General features: G+C 39.3%; 1 protein-coding gene across 1 annotated transcript; it reads right to left on the reverse strand.

Moving 5' to 3' along the window:
- Window positions 1-6104: 6104 nt before the first annotated feature.
- On the reverse strand, window positions 6105-17169 carry LOC139443614 (probable glutamate receptor). Its single transcript, XM_071224572.1, has 6 exons — window positions 16980-17169; window positions 14553-14695; window positions 12033-12345; window positions 9874-10088; window positions 8409-8674; window positions 6105-6345 (listed from the first exon to the last, which is right to left on the reverse strand). The coding sequence occupies exons 1-6, from the start codon at window positions 17167-17169 to the stop codon at window positions 6105-6107; spliced, it is 1368 nt and encodes a 455-aa protein (XP_071080673.1).
- Between the last annotated feature and the right edge of the window lie 8094 nt (window positions 17170-25263).

Genomic DNA, 25263 nt, shown 5'->3' on the forward strand with positions numbered 1-25263 from the left:
ATACAAATAGCAGAGTTTGCGTCTACCGATTGCCTGGACACAGATTTGCTGACGTCAACGTCAGGCTGCGTCATCGATTTGATGGTGATACAGTGATGGTGTGGGGTTGAATTTCTATGTACCACAGGCCTCCTTTGTACGTCGTCCAAGGAAATTTGACCGGTTTCAGATACAGAGACGATATTTTACACCCTTTTCTTGTTCCCACTCTTCGCCAAATTGGAGCTGGCTCGATTCATCATGATAACAATGCAAGACCGCATCGTGCTAGGCTAGTGAATAATTTTCTCAACCAAAATGGTATTTTGTACACCAATGACTGAATTAATCTTAATTGTTTTAGTGTTAAATTTGCATATGACGCTGCACTTTTCAGAAATACAGAACAAAAATGAAATCTCTCTTAAGGACATAGGCAGTATTTATGTGCAGCAAGTAGAAGCAGCAAATAGAATATTAAGCGATATCTCGCATGTTTTACTTTCGAAGTATCGACTTCTATCTCCGGCCACCGAGAACAGGACCAGGAATTCATATACACCAGCTAGTACCAAGTCCTGAAATGCGTTTTATGATAAATATAAATAGTTGAGCATTTAATATAGTGCCAAATTTACATTTGTGGTGTTCTTATTTATTTGTATATGTGTTTATCAACACGCCAAGACTTTGTGCTGATAAGCCAAATTTCTTTTGGGATAATAACGTGTTATCTTATCGTATCTAATGTTCTACCCTTTGTTTAAATGCAGTGACGTAATGTCACGTTGCAGCAGGATAATGCCCGCCAACATGTTGCACGTGTTGTAACAGAGGCAGCATGACATCGCTGTACTGCCATGGGCGGCTGTTTCTCCAGACCTCTACTCGTACAACACGTCAGGGATGAGATTGAAGGATGCCAGGACTAAAACCAGCCGTTAAAGCTAGCTCACTGGACCTATCTTTGGTTGACATTTGGAATAGCATCCCCCATGCTGTTTTCAGTCATCTGATGTCTCAATGCACCGCCGCTGTATCAACACAGATGGTGGTGACACCCGATACTGACAATGTGAATTGAGTTGTTACACCACCACTCTTTTAGAGCGTGATGCTCTATCTCCTATGACCGTTGGGTTTTTTTGTCAATGAATGTGTGTCGATAAAACAGCGTACAGACGAATGACCAAATGTGTTGTTGTTATTTTCAATAACATAACATTTACACATCTTAATATGAGGCACAGTTACGTTTTACTGCCCGCTAGTATATTTATACAAGCAAGTTGTGCCACATGATTTTTCGACCCATATTCAGACTGTGATTATGAGCTTGGTGACAAGTATGATGTCAAGATGCACCCGTGAGATCCAAAATGGATGGTTGCACAGTCATTATCTAAAAGACCGTGTCTGGCAGCAATAGGTGTGAACAAGCTGTTACAGGGTACCAAGTGTACTGCCTCAAAACCTGGCCTCCTGTTAACTGTGAGACCTTTTATTTGGTAATTAAGTTTTAACTGCAACACACAATATATTCATTTGCAGCAATTAGCTGTATTATGTTTGGAACTTGGTTTTCAGTCCCATATTATATAGGTAACGTTGTATTTGCGAGGATATATTATTGATGCAGTCGAAGTTTGCTCCTTGTCCTTATAACCCAAATCACATGAACAATCTTCATTTTGGGGGCATTTCTAAGTCATTTTCAGTGCTTACAGTTAAATAGAATGTATTTCATCGTTTGACATTGGTAAAATATGACATTATATGGTTTAAATAGTTTTTCATTAATTTGAGTGAGTGAGTTAATATTTAACGTCACATCGGCAATATTGCATCCATATCGTGACGAGACGAAATTTGACTTTGATAATATATATGTAAACTGTATAAAATTCTGTCGACGAAGGACAGTAAAACAACTAGATTATCACAGATATATGTTTAAAACTAGTACATAACCATAATATATGACAATTCATAACATTACAATAGATCAAATTTGGCTATATAAAACTAACGTGGGGTCACCATACTGAGGACCATGGGAACTTACAGCACCTTTGCTACCTGCATGGACCCCAGCAGGATTTACACCATCCCTTTAGTCACTGGCGACCATTGACAGGGTTTAGCCGGAGATTCATCAATTTGAGCCTGGATACATATTCCAAAATGTAGAGTGAGGTTTCTGGTCATATTGATCAAAGAATGATTAAAGTTAATTGATATTAGATTTGAATGCAAAAACATACAACCTCAAGCGACTTTTAGTTAGCTTATAATATACTGAGTCAAATTAAAAATTTCACATTTTTAAAAGTAATCCCATATATGATAAACAACGGACAAATGTATCAGAGAAGGTAATTTTTAATCATTAATATCCAAAGAAGGACTTTAATTAACGGTGGTAACCATAATTTGTTCGAAGCACCTACGGTATTCGGTAATAACATCAACAGTTTAAATCAAGTCCCAAGCACGAGAATCTGATGGCACACAAGTTCAGTAGCTGTATGGCCACCATGAGCGTGTACAACTGCCACACAACGCCTCCGCATGGACCTTGTGATGCTTGTGAACACATGGTTGGGAAGAAGACGCCATTGTTGCTGAAAAATGGTGCCAAGATCTTGCAAATTCTGTGGTTGGTTCTGGAGAGTGCGCAGACTTCTGCCAAGAGCATCCCAGACGTGTTCGATGGGATTGAGGTCGGGAGACCTTGACGGCCAGTCCATGACGTTGACTCCCGCATTCTGAAGGAAATTCCTTGTCAAAATTGCTGTATGGGGTCTGGCAGTGTCGTTTTGGAAGATCAAACCAGGTCCGTGTGCTGCCATAAAAGGCAGAAGTTCTGGTGCCAGTAGCTGGTCGCGGTAAGCAGCAGTGTTGAGGTTGCCACGGATGACAAGAAGCCTGGAACCTGCATTGCCACAGAAAGCAACCCACACCGTGACACTTCCGCCTCGAAATCTGTCAACTTCCTGTACACAACACTGGGCGTAACGTTCATGACGGCGCCCCCACACCCTCGCCCTAACATCAGCAAATCGAAGATTAAATCGGGATTCAGGAGTCCATCGTAAGTGTCGCTGTGCCCACAACTGGCGTTGACGTCTGTGTAATTGAGTCAGAATCGGCCCGCAGTGCTTGAAGGTGAGCAGTTCTCAGACGGTTTCGAACAGTTTGCGCACTCAGTCTACACCTAAACAGTTATATTCTGGTTGATGTAGTCGTCAGAAATCGGTTACGGAGATGACGTAAGACAATCTGACGATCCTCTGCATGTGACGTTACACGTGGTCGACCTGGCCGAGGGCGATCAGCGGTGGTACCCGTTTGCTGTAGACGCGTCTGTAAATCATAAATAGTCCGTCGACTACAACCCATCGTCCTTGCGACTTCAGCTATGGACGTTCCCGTCTGCAACATGCCGATGGCACGTTCACGTTGCACATTTGAAAGGCGTGGCATGACAAATGGCCGTAAAGACTTTTGTTTTCTTGTGTTTTTCTTTTTTTGTTAATGACTGCTAACAAGTATGGCTGAAAACACATGCGGTATTATGGCCACGTGACCAGTTGCACATGAAAAAACACTTTTGCCACTATAGTGCTGTGCACATGATTTTGATCGATTCACCTGCACAAAAAACGGGTGTTATCTGAAGACAATACGTGGCCAATACTGTTTAAATACACAATAAGGGCCAAACATGATAACTGGTCACAATTTTAGGATTGTGAAGTTTTTAATTTGGTTCAGTATATATATCTACTTGCATAAAGTAAAACGTGTATGCATTGTAAGCTGCGACTTCACTACCGACGAGAAGAGAACATCGACCCATGCAGGAATAAGCAAGTAATAATATCAACGTTACCAGAATGTGTAACGCACGCACGTTGGTGCTTTTTAAACCGTTTAAGGATCAAAGTCTGAATGATTAATAGGACAAAGTCTACCTAAAGTTTCAACTATTTACATTGCATTGTCAAAACTAGTGTTTCACAGATGCTGACTTCTCCTCAATGTGATCATTAACTATTGACCCCATTAGATAGGATAAACGAATCCGTCGAAACTGGTGAATGGCGCTATTTGCTTTTTCAATATTGAGGTTCTGAATGTTTGTGTCAAGATTTGGTGACCCGTTTGAACTCCATGTTAACACCTACACACAATGACATGTCAAGGGTACTGATAGCTCACCTCAAACATAGGAGTTGAAGGGGGGAAGACAATAACAATTTGAAATGTCTAATAAATGCCAATTATGTCGTCATTGATACTACAGCTTCGAAATGCCACTTAAAGATGCAATGATCTTGCAATATATGCTTCACTTTCAGGCTATAAGATCTTACAAAAAACATAATAATCCAGTTCGGTTAGTTCTCAGAGTGTTTTAAATTCAAATCAGGCGACCTAACTAAAATATTCAACACCAGAATGCTTCAACTGATGGGCAACTTCAATTCTTCATCACAGAATGACATAATGGTATAACTTGATTTTTTACTGATCTTGCATGGCTAGTTACTGATTTGATCATTCATTTCTTTACTTAACAATTTCAAAATAAATCTTCGAATATCAATTCGGAAATCAACTCGTAACAGTAAATGGGATCTCAGCTGCGACCTGAATGAAATTTGCTGTAAACTCTAAATATGTAAATAAACATTTTTCAAGGCTATATGAACATGCTTATTGGGAAATCGGTTTGCTAGGGACAGGAGATTTGTTTGATAGGAGGGGTTTGTCGAAGTATGTTGGTCAGGACTTTGATAAGTTTAGGCAGCTGATTTTGTTTGAAGATTTCAAGTAGTGTTACTGAGATTAAGACTGATTTGGATGAACAGAAGGTAGATCATTTACACCAGGCAGCGACCTTTGCAGATGATTACTTGGTTTCTCACAACTGTTCAAACCCCAGGCCGCCGAAAACAAAAATGGTTATGTCAAAGTGTTATTACGACTGTTTCTCCTGTTGATAGCAGTTTTGAGTTTACAAGTAAGTATGTGAAGTTTGTCGATTTGGTTTGGAAGGTTAGCTCTAAGCAATCTAACAATGTTAGCTCACCTTCTTTGAACAATCATCACAGGCAAAATTGTCTGTAAATCTGGCCAAGTGCAAATTTACTCAGCCTCATGTTAAATTCTTAGGTATAAGGGGGTCAAAGGTCAGTTACAACAAGTTAATGTAAACGTAAAGAGAACTACAAGTTTGAAACATTGATTGTACCAATGTACACGTGCAGTTTTGCTGAATATGCATGTTTTATTAAAACATGTATTGTATGTTCAATACATGTTCAATACTTTAGACATGTTTAATGGAATTTGATATGTGAACCCTTTTATCATTGAATCAGAGCATTTAAAAGAAAGTTTTCCCTATGTTCAAACATAAGAGGTGAGTGTTATATGGCACTGCAAATTATAATTGATATGTTTATGATGAATGTGACCCTGTCTCAAACAAACGCTGATGCAACGTTACATTTAACTCACACTTAGAATGAAAGAACATTGGCATTACCGTTCCTTTACATTTGATGCATAACATCTAAACTATGCATCGACACAAACACAATGAGTGGATAACTTGCTCTGATGTCACAAGCATAAGGATGAGTCCACTTCAGACATGATCTCAACCTCCGTGCTTGTCCTCCCGAGAGGCACATCCTGCTCGCGGCCATGTCCACTCAAGCAGTCGTAAAATACCAGAACACATACAGATCTTCAGGATGTTGGACATTTTATACAGTTCACAACGTTTACCCATAGATATAAATATGACTTATGATTAACTAAGTGCGCATTAAGAAGAATTTGGATTTGGATTATAATTATGGACATAACAATGACGAGGGGCCATGTTGAATTAAGCTATTATGCAGTAAGGGTTTGGTGCCAATGGGCTAACTGAGAATGAAGCGCAGTCATTTAACAGATTAAAAGTTGACACGACTTTAACAACAGTACACTATTCAAGGTCATCAATTAATGACGCCAAGGAACACTTATGTATGTTGCAGTACCTCTCTTTTACCTTCTGGTTACAGTCAATTCGAAAAGAACTGGTAAAGCTCGTCCTCGCCACTCTATCTTGTAACGTGACCTTCTGTATCTCTGGTCTTGTAGCGTCTTGAGCTGTACAGGATTTCAGCAAGAAGCAGGCATCCGGCTAGGACGACACCCGCCCCAGACACATAGAAGAGGCTCTGTAAGGCCATGAGATTAACTCTGTATGGCTGTTGTCTCCACTGCATCTGACATTGGCTCTTGGGCAACCACCGGTCGTACCAGTATCGTGGTAGACCGCTTTCATATATATGCAGCACCCTGGAAGTAGATACAAAGAGGATATTTCAGGTGAAGAGTGAAATATCAAGTTTCTCTCGTCGAGTGACGCAAATGGGGGACCAAAGGAGATATTTTCACAAGTGACGTTTCACTTCTTATATACTTATCATATACCTTTTGTGATGTTGTCTACCGGAAGATTACATTATTTCATTACAAATGTAAAACCTTGCTACGTAATTCTCACCACCTAACACACAGGGACAGTTTACCACCCCTTGTATTTGCGACTTAAAAAGCAGTTTCGTGTTTGTAAAACTTAAAACAATATACAACAAAAGTACCAAGAAATATTTAGGGTAACAAAAATTCTTCATCATACATTTAGATACATGATTATATACAAAATCAACTTCAACAGAACATATTCTTGAAAACTACAAGGACGCTGTTGGTAGCGAGAATACTAGCTGGTCAAGTAACCCAAATTGCTCTTTGCGCAACGAACAGTCTCAAGTGATAAGTTAAATTTATAATTTACAGTATATAAAGAAGCATTTTCGACAACAAAGGCCAAGAAGTGAAAGAAGGCCACAAATGAAAATCTGTCATTATTTTGCCTTGTCAATATGGAACTAACATAAAATGGACGTCAACAGTTTGTGTACGGGCTATACACTTACGATAAAGGGAGACCATTTAAGGGCAGGTAACGCTTGTATGACAATAGTTCCGTCAACGTGTTATGTTCACTGCAGTGAAATATCAAGTGTTATGTTCACTGCAATGAAAATATCACTTTTCTCAACTTCAGAAAAGTCTTTCTCACTCAAATATATAATAACAGAATTCAGGCATAAATGTGGACTTAATTTGGAAATCTGGCGTGACGAGGCAAAGCTTTAGGAGAAACGATGGGCATGTTGAAGTGAACAGTGGGTGCGTGAGTGAATGGGTATGTTTTTTTGTTATTTACTGTAATGTCACAGCGGGGAAAAGGAACACGATATGTTACTGTAATTTCAGAAAAGATATTATTTGACTAAATGTAGGAAATGCATACATGTAGTAGAAACTCTGGCTACCCTGCAAATATCTACAAAAGGGTATATGTCGTTCTTTTCCAAGATAAACCGACTGACTTACACCATTTTATGCAAAACAAAATATTCTGATAATACATTCTTTGACAGTGGCATAACTACATATAGGCAAAATAACAATTGCCTTCATGTATTGTTACTTGTCTTTCGCGGCAAGCCACCGGTTTGGCTACTAGATTACCTGCCCTTTATCAAAGGGAAGCTACTCTAATCCTGGTATTTGAGACGTCACGTTTGTTTTGAGTCTGGCTGTCATGTCATAACGTTATGAGTGAGTGAGTTGGTTTAATGCCGCTTGTAACAATATTCCAGTTATATCGCAGAGCGTCAGCGTAATGTGGGAGGAAAGCCCGAAGGTCTCAGACGTTTACCACTTCGGTGAAACCCATGAGTATGGGTATGGCGCTGACAAACCTAGAAACATGACTGAGGCGAACCGGGATTCGAACCCACAATCACAGGTTTCCGGCGTGCCAAAGGGACGCAAGTCTACACAGCGAATCGCGGCGCATTAGACGACCGGGCCATCCGTGTCCCCAATAACGTTATGAAGTGCAATCAGATGTACACACAGCGACAAAACGAAACAAGGTGACAATTTGGGACATACTTCGGCCAAATCCAACTTTTAACATTGGGGAAAAGTCCCCACGCCCCAGAGGTCTACAGATACGGAAACGCATTCCGCTAGGCTTGTGTCACCGCTTGTTTTGAAATTTATATCTCCAAAGTTGCCCAAACTTGTAAAAGGCCTCAGTTACGTCCCAGTTACACACTGCTTTTCAGTATCTTAGACTTTTTTTTTGATAATGATAACAAATATCCCAGCAGTTTCTCCAGATTCCCGATCTGACTCGATCGCCGATCGCCATGTTTGTTTGAAACGCTGAAAATAGTACCTACAGTACCTGACTTGCATATTTGCATGATATTACCCAAATTGATACCGTTTTTAATCAAGAAAACAAGAATAGATTAATTTGTTGTAATCTTACTTACTCATTTGAGAAGATCTTGGTGTTAACACTGTCATTAGGAAGACCCACTGCAAATTGCACTGGGGAGAACTGTTCTTTCATAAACTGTAAATCGCAAAACTTAGATTGCATTAGTTCAAAGTCATTTTCGTCTCCAATGAAAGCATATCGACCTTTTAGAACTCTGCGCAAGTGTATGTCAGTATTGATACTATCTGCATCCGTGTCTCCGTCACTGTTGATCTCCATCCCCTGCAGTATTGCCTGATAGTCGCTCCGGTTAGAGTTCTGGAAATAAATGCTACGATATGAATCACCGCCAAAACCTACGAATTTTAATATTATTTTTGTGGGTGGTTATTTCGCTAACAATATTTTTCCAGCAGTGCTTCTCTGTACTATTTTCCATTTGTTTCTTAAACCTGCATATCAAGTTTCAGTTTTCTATGCATCATAATAAATTCTTTTTCAGAAATTGATTTGAGCTTTAGGGCCGATTCAAAGAAGCCACTCTCGATAAAAATACAGAATATTTTAAATCACCTTTGAAAAAAGCAGAGCATTGTGTCGGGGCACTTCAAACACTTAATACCAAGAATAGATGAGTTGTCATGTCAATAAACATTTATATTTAGCATTTCTCTATCCATAAGTAACCCATCGAACAAAACAACAATTGATGAAAATTAACGGTTTATATATTTGTATCTATAACAAACGACAGGTCCTTAAAACTGTGGACATTGCCTTAGGTCAATGAAACGAATGCCAGCAGTTTATTATATAGGGTACACTCAATATTACTGTCAATATATGAATCAGTAAACTATGTCAGTGATATCACTGTGTTTTGGACGAAGACCAAAAGTGAGCAGGTCTTCGTCGTTTACCAAGTATGTGAAACCCACGAGCAACGACCAAGAATCCTAATCAAGGAGACTTTAGTGATTTGAACTCACAATCGGCCCCGGTATGGTTTTCGAACCCACGAGCATATGTCTCTGGCGCGCCTAAGGGACGCAACTCTGCACAGAAGATTGCGGCGTCATAGACGACTTGGCCTCAAAGAAGGTATTTCCTTCTCACAGTCTTTTGCTATCTGTATGGTTGGTTGGTTTGTTGTTGAACGCCGCACTCAGCAATATTCCAGCTATATGACGGCGTTCTGTAAATAATCGAGTCTAGACCAGATAATCCAGTGATTAATATCATGAGCATCCTCCTAGGATCTGCTTAGGCGGTAATTAGCTGATCTCATACATATCACTGCTACCCAAAGGTCTTGATGTTTTGCACGGAAAGTATCGCGATGTTTGATGAAGCTATTAACAGTAGTCTCATGGGATAAAAGGTTGGCAGTGTAATGTGACTCGAAAACATAAAAGATGCATTGCGTAGCTTTTAACACGAACATAGATGACAGATCATGGATAAGGGTAAAACTGGGATTCGAACCCACATGCACTGATATCAGTGATGGATCTAACCTTGAAGAGAGTCACAAAGCTCGTTCCTCCGAGGAGTCCCCATTGATAGGTGTCCTGCTGGGCCAACTCTGCCAGGGTGGAGAAAGGTACTTTCTGTCTCCCGTCAGTCATGGATGCTATCAGGTTCCCACCGTAGGCTGCTGCCAGGATTACCGTGAACAGCAGCCAGGCGCTCAGTAGGATACGCGACGAAGACATTGGTGGTGAGTTGCATCCTTAAGAATGGTAACAAGTAATTGAAAATACGAAATACACGCACGTACTCAAGCACAGGCGTATGAACGCAAAACGACATGTGCAAAACAATTTGAGTGGAATGTTTCTCGACTACTTAGACCTAAAACAATGTGTGATTGCTGAGGCTGATAGTCTGGTATATACTCTAGTCTCATACAAGCAATAAAACAATATTTCAAGTGAAAGAATATATAACTTCTTAATTACGTCAGCCCCTAATATCACATTTCCTTGACTATTTGCATAAGAGAGCAGTTGAGGATGTAGAATAGCTTATGATATATCAAAAAAGGTACCCAACCATGTAATAACTCAAAAATGTATCATTCATAGAATTATAACTACAAAATTCCATATAAAGAATCCTTTTTATGTAGGTTCTTAAAATAAAAACAAAACGCTGTTCACATGATCTTTAATTGTTGAATGGTTAAAGATATCCGGAACAACCTTGCAAAATTGATTAAAGAAAAACCTGAAATAGAACTCGAATTTTCAAAACTGGTAGTTTATTTAGTTGACAAAGAAAAGTATGTTTTCAATCACATTTTAACTGTTACTAAACTAAAAACATTTCCGAATCTCTAACAAATGTCGAAAAAGAAATAACCAGATCATATTTCATCGACAGCAATAGATCACATTCCCTATTAAGATTTGGTCACAAAGTCACTATCAAGAGCCAACACAATTCCAACAAATTCATGCCATCCTGACTCTGGAAAATGTTTGTCATTATCCATAGACATACTTGTAACTTGTATGTTTTTAAGATTGTTTGTGAACAATATTCTTTAAACCTGTTACTTTTGTACTCCAAAAAGAGTAAAAGAAAATTATAGAAAAAATATATATATTATCATAACAAATGCATAAACATTTCTGTGCGTCATACACAAGTTCAATTTATTCTGAAATTAATGATTCACCTTTCAATATATATTCATGAAGACATCACGACTTTGAGGTCGTGATTCATAATTTTCTCAGTGCACAATTCGTATGTTTGCTAGGAGTATTATAATCATACACGTGAACAGCACAAATTGATTGTTCAGCTGTCAGGTGCTCATAAAATCACTCTTGTGTAACCGTGAATAGTGTTTACGCATCAGAGGTTCAGAAGAAAATACTGGGACAGTATACTGTTCAAGGTGACTCCAGGATTCATCTCGACAGCTTTGATGCTCGTGCAAGGGTCTACAGGCGTCCTGGTGCACGTTGTTACGACACTTGCAGTACTCGAAATAATCAGTTTGGGAGTGGAATTGCATGGGTGCCATCACAACCTCATCATTGTTAATGGCAATTTGAAGGGATACAATGACGATCCATTCGAGATAATGTTAAACCCCTTTGGGCAAATGCAGGGATTTAACATCCTGTTGCAGCAGCATATTGTCTGCTTAAACGTTGCACGTGTAACAGACGTTTTGTATGTCATCGTTGTATTCATCGTTGGGATGAAATATTTATTGAGTTGTCTCACCAGGCTGCTTTAGAGTTATCAGGTATTGGTTTTGTCAATGCATTTGTTATGATGAAACATTGACCAGATGGATGACCAAAGATTATGTTGTTATTTTCAATAGCATTACATTTACACCACTTTATATGAAGCAAAGTTCCACAGTCATCTTTAAACCAAGTTAAACAGGCAATGTTGTCATTTCCGAAAACGAAGATGGATAAAAGAATCTGTCCTTCCTATCCTCACTTCGTACGCAAAACAAGTGAAGAACGTGTATGCTTCTGCTCTGCATAATGACAAAATATGCAGGTGGACGAAGAATACCCCACACAAATACTTTTTAGCACTTTTAGTAAGTCATTGAAACATAACCTTACAGACATATTCAAACTAAATCAGAGTGTTAATAACAAGACTGATCACGAATGAGATATACTACAGAAATACACACCTTGATACATGAGGGCGCCAAAGATGTTAAAGGCTGTATCTCCGTAGTGCTTCAACTTGTCAACTGGCTGGAATGGAGAGTGGTCTGAACTCACCTTCTCCATGAGTAGCAGTAAAGCTGTTGTCAAGAAGAGTGATATAGCTATACATATGTGGACCTTGTACCGGAAGGGGGAGATAAGCGTCAATAATGTTCCTGCTGACGGCGTCCGTACAATGATTCCCGAGTCGACGTAGAAATAGGGGACGGTGAAATCTATAACTTCCTCTCTGGATCTACTGACTGAAATGGGTGCAATGACCAATTCTGCTTTCTGCAAGAAACAAATGCAACAAATCGAAAATGTTTCCATGTACTAGAAATCAGTTTAGGGCGACTGGTTATATATGTATCATGTGCCACGATGTGTATTTTGGATGCGATTAACTTCCATATATTTGGTAAACAGAATAAAGGTAGAGATTCACATATTACACGTACGCTTTGTGTATCGTGAGGCAATAAATAAATCTGTAAACACTGATGAACTTGACTACTTTGTTATCCTAATAAATGAAAAGGATCATTGGACATTGCATTGTACATCATAACGAATCGAACATTGGTGTCAAATATCGTGATGAGATCTTTATTTCGATTTTAAAAGATACTAATAGAGGTTAATAACCCGACAACAAGGCCAACACATCGTGAATAATTTTCAGAGGGAAACAATATAGGGATTTGCCAGGGTATTGTTTTTCGGACCGTATGAAGTTTTATTATCTTTTAGCTAATAACTTTTCAACAAGCTGCCCAATTAGACCCGTCCATTTGCCATCGACTGGAACCCCCCATTCGCCATCTTCTGGCTCAACAATGGTGTAACTGGAGTGACAATACCTTTTGTATTTATGTGATTGTGTGGAGTACCTGATACTTAGTGGTAATGTTTCTGACTTCAATACAGGAAACAAAAATGTCAATACCACAAATCAGCACAAGGAAATTTATTGAAAGAACAGTGCAAATATTACCGTGTATTGACTAATGCTAAATTGAATCTGTTGGTCAGTCATGTATGATATAATACATACCTAAAATTGAGCTTCTGTGCCAGTTCGTTGAGTAGATCTATAGAAACTCCACTGAAGATGATAGAATCATTCATCTCTCTTCGGAACACAAACGGCGGACTCTTAAAATATTATTGAAATAATGATTCATTAATCTTATTAAAGGTCAGATCTTTTTTCTCTGTTACGAATTTTCGCTGCAGTCCTCCTCCATAGAAAGAGGAGATTAACCCTGAGCGAACTTTGACTGTGATCAATGCATACGTTTTTGAGCCAATCAGTCTTCATTTTTTACTGCCTCGATTACCAAAAACAAACCCACAGGGAACACAACTATACCATAGATGGTACACCTGTTTAGGTGTAGTTGCCATGGTGAATAGAAACGACAGGATGTAAAAATTATCTTATGAGTAAGTTCACTAGAAGCGAAATGAATACGACAGATCTTAACACAGGGAAATATCCTGTAATAAAAGATTTTTAATGAGCAATATAATCACATGCAGTGAAATCTCGTTAGTTTGTACTCAAATATTACTCAACCACACCTTCAATGGAATCTACGTTTATTTATACCACAGAAACTCTGTATCCGTGATTCGGTAATCCAAACATTTGATGATGTAGGCAATGACAGTTGCAATGGTACCTTTATTTTCAACGAAGTTTCCCTGTATTTTCATAGTTATTATGGAGTTGAAAACTGATATCTCTTTTAAACACCCATTGACACTTCCTTGGTAGCACCAAAACATTATGACTAATGAAAGTATTCATTTTGAGAGTGTGAATAGTTTTTAAGGCCTTGGCTAGAGAGCCTTGAGATTGAAAACGATTGTACAAACACATCCGACATCATCTGACATCAAAACGTCCGCACAGTTTGATCAAAATCATTTGTCGAACATTTGGTATAAAACTGGACGTTTATGAGAAGAAAATAAGCCGGTGAAAATAAGGTGACAAAAATGACAACGTTATGAACAGATCAAATACAGACTGTGTGGCCACACTGTGACGTGTTTTATGTTTTGTTTTGTCCTTGAAAGACTTATAACTTTACCAACAACACGTCCAATGTTCCAATGCATCTTCACTTCCCTGAGCTCATAACATAAGGCAAGAGTTACTTCCCTAATTTCGTATATAACAGTTATGTGCGCTTAATATAATTACGCCACATCTTTCCTCTCAAAGATATATCTCTCACACCAGATTCATTTTAAACACAAAAATTGTTTAAACCAAAAGATACATTTTATTATGCAAACTTGCAAAATTAAAGTCTTTTGCTAGCACTGTTATTGTCCTTGTGAAGACACTTCATAGCACTTTCACACAAATTATCAAATTAAAGTCTTTGATAAACATAACTTAACATAGTTATTAGATTAACACTTTAACATGTATAGTCTTTGAACTTTGCAGGCATCTTAACCAGTCCGCCACTTGAAGTTCTCACTTCACTTTGAACTGTCACTGGTTCACTTGGTTTAGTCTCTGGTGGTTTAAGTTCTGGTGACATTGTCTTTGGCACTGCCTCTGTTTTACCATTTTGGTTTCTGTTTCTTGCAGATTGTCTTGTCTGACCGATTGGTGGATTATCTGGAACAGATGGATTAACGACAGTCACTGTATCATATCTGAGAGGTGGCAGTTCATTTGTAAATCTGAGATGTTTTCTATTTCTTCTCAGAATTCTACCATCTTGCATTTTCACTTCATATGATATATTTCCTACTTGTCTCTCAATAGAAGCGTTCTGCCATTGCCGATCTCTGTTGTTTGGCTTTACTCTCACCGTTTCAGCCTTTCTAAAAACAGGTTATGTATGAGCAGTTCTGTTGTGATATTTAGAGTGTTTAGATTTTCTTTTCAGCAATTTCATTTCCTTATTTTCTCCTTTTCTTGATTTCAGTAATGTTAGAGATGTTGGAAGAAGTGTCTTTATTCTCCTCCCATACAAACGATACCTTCGGTAGGCACATTTATCTAATCTAGTAGAGATAGAAATGGATCAGTTTTAGCAAGCTTGGATTTAGTCACGAGTCTCTCCACTCTTTTTACTGCATTTTCATTTGACTGAGGATGTCGTGGTGATGACGTGAAGTGCTCAAACTTAGTTAACAGCAAATGTTGCAAACGATTATGAATTGAAAGGCGGTCCATTGTCAAACATTAGCTGGTCATGTATTCCATAATGAGCTAACTGGTACTTGAGTTAGGCTATCACTTACTAAGCATCCTTCCCCTGAAGAGGGGCGGTCGGGTAGCCTAGTGGTTAAAGTGTTCGCTCATCACGCCGAAGACCCGGGTTCGATACCCGACATGGGTACAATATGTGGTGTCCCCAGCCGTGATATTGCTGGAATATTGCTAAAAGCAGCGTAAAACCATACTCACTCACTCACTGACTCACTCTTTCCCCTGAAGAGGATTGACTTCAAAGAAGTCAGAGAAGCAATCTACTTGATCAGGTAATTATGGTTGTCAAATTCAAGCAAAACACATGTAATCTTCTCCCATGGAATTCCCTGACTCATGAGTGGTTCTCTCCCTTGATGTTGTTCTGCACTATTGCATATCTCACATTTACTTATGTGTTCAGTTAGGTCTTTCACCATGTTTGGCCAATAGAGCAATTCTCGAGCCATATTTGAATACCATTATGAGTTGCATGTTAAACCCAACTCACTCACTCACTCAGAATCTTCATGTCAACATCTGACCAAGAAGCAGTCTGTATCAGTGACAAGGTTTTGTCCGAGATATTAACATAGTCCTTCATTTGTATTGTTTCAGGTTCAAGCTCTGTTGTGGATCTGAAATCAACATTGAAGATGCCACCTGAGTCACTGGATTCCTTCGATGCAGAATGAGGTACGTATGCATGACTCAAGGTGTCTGCTACCTACATTTAAGATCCTTTCTTGTATTTCACTTTCAGGTCAAACTTCTGGATTCGTAGAAGCATTTGGGTGTGCTCAGATGACTTTTCTGCATGTTGGACTCAAAAGGTTTATGATCTGTTTCTACGTAGATCTTCCTACCATAGGAGTACATCACAAATCTCTCTCACCCGACCACTATCCCATAGGCTACTGGGTGACTTTCTTGCATTGGGCAGGCTCCTAAACCATTTTGAGACGCATCACATTGCAGGTAAGTCTCTTTTGAGTCATCAAATACTTCAATACTGGCGGTTCGGAGAGAACATTCTTGATCTCTTCAAAACTTCTGCCAGGAACATTTGGATCCCATCTGAAGTGTGTCTCATCAAGAAGCAATGATCTCAATGATAAAGTTATAGCTGAGATATTTGGTGCAAACATGTGGACGAAGTTCACCATTCCTAGAATTCTCTGTACCCCTTGCTTGTCAACAGGATCAGACATGTGTGTGATCCCTTTACCTTGATTAGATCAATCTTCAGACCAGATTTAGTCAACACATGTCCGAGATAAAGAACTTCTGGTAATTCCAGCTTGAACTTTTCTTAATTTAGCTTGATATGTTTCTCTTTACAGGGTTCCAAGAAAGCTCCGAGATTTCGATCATGGTCAGCTTTTTCCTCTTCATCACTCTTGCCACAGCCATAGATTAGGAAATCATCATGACTTGCTTTCACAACTGGGAGTCCTATTAGTGTTTCATCCGTTCTCCCTTGTAACTTCTCTGGGGCAGGAGAGATCCCGAAAGGCATTCGAAGTCATCTGTATCTTCCCCAAGGCATTTCGAACATTTTGCGTAAGCTACTCTCTTTGTCCAACGCAATGTCCCATACACAATTTTTAGCACCTGCGAGAGTGAAGTATTTTGCATTTGCTAGTACAGGTTTGATATCATCTAATGGTCGGAATCAAATGGTGACTTCTTTTCAACGACGTACAGCCATCCTGTAGATCTGCTAACTTTGGATCTTCATAGATTGTGGAGTACAGATTTTCAGGTAAAAGGTTGACCGTTGCTCCACAGTCTAGTCGAAACTTAACTTCTGTGTTTCTCAGCTTCATAGTTGCAAAGAGTTTCTTTGGATACTGCTTTTCTTCTTTAACACTTTCTTCATTTATTGTGTCCATTGTCATTATATACACAAAGAAAAAAGTTAAGCTCACCCTAATATACTTGATTATTGTTTGGTCCCAATATTTGTAACATTCATGAAAGATATAATTACAGGAAGAATTATGTTTTCTCGAGATGATGTTATCAGTCATGCGTGACAAAGCTTACGTGCCATGCATGGTATGCCCGTGCAGCATGCTACTCTCAATTATCTCTAAAAGCAGTATATCAAAACATTAAAATTGCTTTCTTAAGCTCGTTTTAAACAGTTATTCCATGACATTGTGTGACCATGGCACGAAGGCGATAATCTTATGCCACAATATGGCAAATAATCGGCATGCAAAACGCAGGAATGTCTTGTAATGCCATTGGTCAGAATTTGGGGTATCATCATACTATCGTAAACCGTTTTGTTGCGAAACACAGGACAGGACCATCCTAGATCCGGAAGACCTCCTGTGACAACACATCGCGAAGACAGGGACCTGCTTTGTCTCATACGCCAAGAACCCTTTTTATCAAGTACTCGTCTAAAACAGCTGTGGTTGCCCAATCGTCGTTTCAGCACCAGAACCGTCAGGAACCGACTGAAAGCAGCAGGCCTGAGGGCTAGATGAGTCATAAAGCGTCCATTTAGCATGGTGGCCTTGTCATCGGCAAATCAGTGCTGCAGGACATAGGGCCTACAGACCCTAACATGGAACATCGTCATAATAGACGTCAGAGTGTGCGAACCATGCGACGTTGGCGCTGACGTTTTTTATCAATGGTTCTGTTCATTGACAACAGCAGGTTCAACTTGTGCCAACATGATGGTCAAATGCAGGTGTACAACAGTGTACAGTATCCTCGAGGTTCATCCTTTTGGAGGTGGTGGCAACATGGTGTGGGGATTGGATTTGTGGTGAAAGGAAGGCACATGTTGTCATAATTCCTGGAAAAGTGCCAAGAGTTACAGTGATGTGCTTCTGCAGCCAGCTGTCCTTCCCGCTCTCTGAAGCCAAAAGGGATACTTTCTAACCGGCCAATTCAAGGACCCACACTGCTCGATTAACTCAAGACTTTCTCAGCATCAATAACACACTTTCGTTGCCCAGCCTGTAATGCTCATCCGAGTTCTCATCGATAAAACATATCTGGGGTCATCTTGGGCGACTGATAAGACAACATGACGAACACCGTACATCAGCTGGAACTGGAGGAGTGGGACAGCGTACCCGTTTTCAGATGCACAGCATCCAAGTCTGTGTGGACGCCCGGGGAGGTCAAACAAGGTATTGATCCATGAGCTGTGTTATCAGATTTTCATTAAATCATACTTTTTGTGACAGTTATGACCCCACATTTGTTAGTTTAATTATTTCATCCAAAATACCATAAAAATTGCCTTTGAGCTGGTTGTACAGTAAATGATTGAGCATTTGCAGTGGTCCAGATTTATGTTATGTATTTTTTATCAAAAGTTTTTAATGTTTTCAAGGCTTTGAGGAGTAATGAGACAAACGATCAAACGAGAAATATCTGTTATTGAGTTTAGCTCTGAAACACGGTAAACATTGCTATCATTTATATCAAGAACTTACAGCAATTATTTTCAATTTTATTACCTCCAACACAGCAACGGTTAGCGATTTATTATGGAATCCATATTTCTGCCTAGGGAATATAGTTTCCTTTCTGATCAATTCTTCATTGCTTCTTAAGGCACCAACTTCATGTACTTCCCTTGCGCCACTGGTTCCACTCACTGAATACAGCTTGGCTAAAGAGAATGTATCCTCCATGGCGATATTCTGCAAGAACAATGTCAGCTATTTTCAAGCAATACACAGAAGAGTAGCTCATGGCCAATGAAAGATGTCAGGTGTTTTAAGAACCTTAACAGGAGCCCCAAAGAAGAACAGTTATTTTATAAACATAATTATGACACATGAATCACTGATTTGCTATACGTGACTTTTCCATATGATGAGGAATCAACTCCGCAGCCAAGTCAGCTTCTCTCCGGTATACAAACCAACCTAATTGGAGTTTGGACTTGCCCCATAGGGAGGCACAGAACCCACTCAAGAATGCCTTGGAGGCACCAGCTGAAGTCCTCCCTTCTTGAGTGTGCAAAAGCAACAGGGTGGCCAGACAGTCCCCGAAACAATGTTAAATTACCGAAGCAGCATTGAGACAAAGCCATGCCAATGTATGCATATCTGACAGACCAGCTCCGGCGACTAAAGCTGTACATGCACAGTGAACCTGGTGAGATAACAGCCAACAACATTGCATTGCAGTTGCAGACCCGAAATTGCAAATGAACTTTCACATTTTTCTTCCTAAATTTACTGATGCAGTTGCCATTCACACATCGGCTCACAAAATGAAATCCCTGACGTCGCCCTCCCTATTCCGACCCTTCTTCTGTCAATGATGTTTCTGATGATCTCTTGTAAATATTGTTTATGTCATTTTATGTGATTTACCGATTGAGAAACGGAGGCCAAATAAACAATTTAATCAATCATTCAACTTAGATCCCAGATTCAACTTGATAAATTAACATTATTTCTATCACTCTCAATGCATATGCTGACTGTTTTTTTGCATGACATTAACAGTTACATGTATGCTGCTGCTCGAACACTGGAGGAACTCCAAACAGTTGAACCAAAAAAGAGGAATAAACAAAATCACCAAAAGAAAACCCGGTTCCAAATAAAACTAGGTGAAACAAGGAAAGATATAAACTTTGCTTAAAAGTACGTTCCTCTGGGAAAAACAATATCAAAACGTCAAAAATCAATTTGGAAAAATCTGAAAACAAAGTATGAGACAACAAAACTGAAAATTCTTAATCAAATTTTTTATTCCTTTAAGGCAAAGTTACATGAAAATAGTGTATTGACCTCCCTGAGCAACTATTTGTTTTACTCAAGTCTATTAAACTGGCAGACTCAATTTGAGATGTATTTGCAGGGGCAGGTGATGACTTTGGAAACCCATTTCTATTACAAGAGGAATATTTCAGGGCTATTTTATGTTCTTTGTCGCTCTGTTTGTCACTTAATCCGTTCAGCATTTTGCTTAGCAAAGAGGTTGGTTATGCACCTGGACCTCCATAGGACAGATCCCCAACACTCCTTACCCACTTCCGTTACTCGACAAATGCAACTTTCTTCATCTCAAAAGTCGCAAGGTAGAAGGTGGGAGAATCAGTCTTGGGGGAGTTATTGACCATCTCGTGAAAGGTCAGGCCCATACATACTGCAGAATGTCCATGTCAAGGGAAAACTTCAGGCAGAGTACTAGGCTAAAGAAAATCGGGAGTTCAGAGCCACAAATACTTATGTTGGACGAAACAAGAAATTCAGGGTATTGAGACCCTCACACGACGAATCATGACGAATTAGACAATGGATCAACACATTTATTTGTCTGATGATCCTCCTGTGAATCATGTCAAGACTCAGCAGGTCTTTTTTAACGAGCCAAGGATCTGGGACAAAATCTGAATGTCAATGTTGATTTTGATTATGGTTCTTTACTGCTGGATGGCGCAGAAATGACTGTCGACCAAGCGAGGTGCCATGTCAAATCGGCCCAGACTCAATGAGAGGCTATCAGAACAAACTGTGCATAAAGTGTATGTGCAGTATGTTGATAAATTCCGCAACCCTGCGGAGTACTTCGCTTGGATGAATTCGGTTGGCCTGATGAGTGAAACGGAAGGCTTTCCGTTTGCTTCCTACCTGACACCGTCAATGTGTGATTTTGCATCAAAATGTAAATATGAAATGTATATTATGCAACGTATTTCATGAGACTGCCCAACACATTGTCATTGGATGCCCAGCTTTGGCACAAACACAGTATCTTAAACAACATGTTGGAGTGGCTTGATAATTTTCTTACCACCTGCGCCATCGCTGTGGTTTTGACTCAAGAGGTCCATCCATGGAAAGACCCAGAGTATGCAGAGGGATAAATACAAAATTCTTTGGAATAGCCTCAGACCTATCCACGCCAACAAACCTGATCTTGTCCTTTATGATAAATCCAATGAAATCATTTATATCATTAAATTTTCTGTCACTTTTGACTCTTATGTGATTGACAAGAATCAGGAAAATATGCGGACGTTGCTTTCCAAATGTCACGCTTGCATCCCAAGTACCAAGTTGTCCGACTCCCCATTGTTCTTGTACCTTAGGTTTGGTACCTCCCAACCTGTTGACTGACATTGGGAGAACACCCGGGTTTTACTGCCAGGAATACAGTCCCTCTGACAATGCGGGTGATGCAGAAGGCTGCAGTGTTGGGGAGCCTTCTCATTCTCCAAAATGTTCTGGATGGGTCCGACAAGGCAGTGCTTCCTGGTCCCATTTGCTGTCTGGGCTGCGTGTAGAGAGGGCAATTGCCCAAAGCTGATGATGAGCCTAACCAATATGATTGTGCCAGGATCATCCATCCCTCTTTGCTGCATTTTTAATTTTAATCTATGAATTATTATAACTACAGTAACAATAAACATTATCATTATAAGTACTGCATAATTACAGGCATAATGACGTTTGCTCACTCATATGACAAAGTCCTGTTTTTGTCATTGTTTACAATTATTAAAGAGTGTAGCTTACAATGTGTTTGATTTCTCTTGATGTGGCAGAGACAACAGTATGGACTCACCTAAGGTTTGACATTTTACTGCAATTGGATGAAGGAGAAGTTTTATTTACTTAACTTAACTTGATATCTTTTTCGAACGCCTGCGCAGCCATTCCTCTCTTTCTCTCATTCTCTCACTCATTCTCTCACTCGCTCACTCTCTATCTCACATGGCAAGGAGGATGGTAGCAATGAGTAGTCTCCAAGATGATCATTTGAGTTGTCTTGATGACCCAAAGAGTATTAGCGATGTCCTCCAAAGCCCCTGAAGTGGGTATGACCAGCCATCTAGACATGACCTGCTTAGCTTGTTCCACCTGGTCAGTCTCCAAACAATGGGCCTGGGACAAACGAAATCAGTAAATGATGAACACATACATAATAGGACACATACATAATAGGACCAGGGACCATCGAAAATATATGAAATTAGTTCGAGTCGATAAAAGACGTCCATTATTGAAAAGCCTTGAACGAAATCGCACATTTATTTTAGAATTGACTTTCACTTTGTGAGTTCATTTGAGTACGAGGGTGAACACAGTGTCTGTGATATTGTTCTTTAGTACTACTTTCTGTCTTGTAGGAATTTTTCACTGATTCACTCAGAACGAGTGACCTGATTTCATGTGCCAACTGTATCCTCAAAGAAGCGATAGCATGAATATGTTCAAAATACCCTTGGGTAACATTTTGTATAGTTTGGTTGCAACACATAGATTTAAATAATGTTAACATCAGATGAACATCTTTTGTTATGAATTACCTCTGCAAGTCAGCCACATTGACACTTGGCCATACGTGCCACAATCGAAATGGAGTGCCATACACAGAAGGATATACCACTTGCGAACTGCTCTGCAGTCAAGATGTTATCACAACAGATAAAACATGTTTTAGAGAGCTAATGGTGGCACAGTCGTGTAAGGCGCTATGTACGACCATGGGTTCAAATCCCATAATTATGTTTCTTGGTTTCTTAGCTCAAAACATCCTTTGTAATTTGTTTGCAACTCATAGATTTGAACAATGGTATCATTGGGTAACACCTTTTGTTAGAAATAATCTCCGTAAATATTGATTGTCAATGTAATAGAATAACTAGCCTAGATTTTCTGCCGAAACTCATTCCACTTGGCATGAAAGGCTAATAGCTTAGGAAATTATATGTATAGTGCGAAATTGATACTGGGGCACACGTATCACATTCAAAAAGGAAGACTTTGCACCAGGAGGTCATACCATTTCCGAATTGCTCCGCAGCTTATATGCTATCACAACAGATAAGACATTTTTGAGAGAGTTTAAGGTGGCACAGTCGTCTAAGTCACTGTGCAGAGACGCGTCCGTTAAGCCAGCCAGAAACTTAAGACCATAGGTTCAAATCCAAGATTTGTCATGGTTACATTTCTAGTTTTCTCAGCACCAAGACAGTGCTCGTAGGTTACATCAAAGTGGTAAATGTCTGAGACCTGCATCACCTCAGTTTTACCCCAACATCAAGTTGGCGCCTTGAAATAGCTGGAAAAAAACTGTGGCAAAGCGACGGATAATCAAGCCTGGTTATACTCTTGCTTTGACATTTCCTATTTATAACTTAAGATTCAGAAAACGTATAATGTGGCCGTACCTGACGGAGGAGTTCAATGATACAGTTAGCGGAACACATCACAATGACGTTGAGGTCTTTCTCTGATCGTAAATTATAGATGCTAGCCAGGTCCAAGCTTTGCGTTCCATTCTCACTGTTGTGGATTGTGAGCATCGTGGCTGTTGAGGGTGAAGACGCAATGTCGCAAGGGAAATGGCTATACTCTGAAATATCATATCACATCATACCATTCTTCTTAAACATGCCACATGTCTTCCCTTGTTTGTTTTGTTGTTTTTTCAATATGATTTTCCTTTAATTTAATACAAATAAGACTCGCTCTCAAAGAGAATAAATAACTTAAAGTTCCTATCATGAACTGTACCTTATGCACCACAACCCTTGATATCAGCCATAATATGTATGTGTTAAGAAAGTTCCACACAACTGACGTGAACACCTACTTATGGACACATTATCTAGATCTGAAGAAAGGTGAAAAGACATACAGTAACGTTAGAACGTAAAACAAGGCGGGGAAACGAAGAAACTCACCTCACATATTGTACCAGCATGCCTGTAGAATCATACTTCTAACTCAAGAGTGAGGAACTAACACATTAACTACTTGGCCTTATTGCCCTTCATGAAGTTTCAGCTCTGTGGGATTTTTAGAGGTTTATATTTTCTTACATTTATGTAAGTGACATAACCAAATTTGAATCCCATTTTGTATTTTCATAATATTTCAATGATTCAGGTATCTAGAGATTGTGGTTCAAAAGAAGGAGATTCTTAAAGTGTTTTGAGAATTTGACATTGTTTTCCATTTTTACACAAAAACCTTTGGACGCCTTTAACAATTCCTATATGGGGAACTTAGTAACTAACCGGCTGGTATTCACTTTACCTTGTGTACCACAACGCTTGATATCGGTCATAATATATATATATGACCTACCTGTAGCCGTTATCACAGTGTATGAGTCCCATGCTTCTGTTGATAGAATGGTGCAAACTGCCTGAATATTAGCAGCTGTTCCGAAACGTCCCACTGGAAGAAAAAAAACGTAGAAATCCATAAGTTATTTCTGTCTTCATCTTAAGGATAAAACACGACTCCGAGGTTTGGGCTGAAAAAAAACGCGAGGGAGGGAAATGCCCTCGCCCCCTCGTGGTCCGTTTATCCAATTTATGAACCATCTACATGCAAGAAATACCAGAAAAAGATAAGAAAATATCGGGATACCTTATTGTGAAACAATACAGTGTGTCGCGGTATAGAAGGAATAAAAGGTGAGGGGGAAGGACCACGTACAACATGAACACAACTGAAGTCACAATATGTAAACTTACACAACCTTTAATCATCTGGCTGGTTGGGAAAACAGTGGATAACAAAACTTTACACAATATGTCATGTTGCAGGTTCCATTCACGTCATGGAATTTTCATGTGAAAAAAAGAATTGTGACTTTTAGCCAATCAAAATCAACATTATATTCATATCAAAAGGCCTCTTTATTAAACTTCAATTGCAAAACCTAGGGTCTTACTTTTCAAATGTATAACCTCTGAGCAGGTCTCACTTGAAAGTAGTACTTCTCACAAGGTTACTTTCAGATGGGAAGATACCTACAATACAATAGGCAAAAGTGGCAGTAGGTTTATAATGATACTTCTATATACCTCTTTGATATATCATATATTAGTCCGTTATCAAGTCCATGACACACACTCGCTCTGATAGTATTTGGAGCTACAGTGCCTCAGAATTCACATAGGATATTTGGAAATGAACATGTTGCTTTTATTAGTTTTTATCAATTCTATTTTATTATACAATTCATTTTTCAGT

The sequence above is a fragment of the Haliotis cracherodii genome, unplaced genomic scaffold, assembly GCF_022045235.1.
Source record: "Haliotis cracherodii isolate W230 unplaced genomic scaffold, xgHalCrac1.p SCAF_5, whole genome shotgun sequence".
NCBI lineage: Eukaryota > Metazoa > Mollusca > Gastropoda > Lepetellida > Haliotidae > Haliotis > Haliotis cracherodii.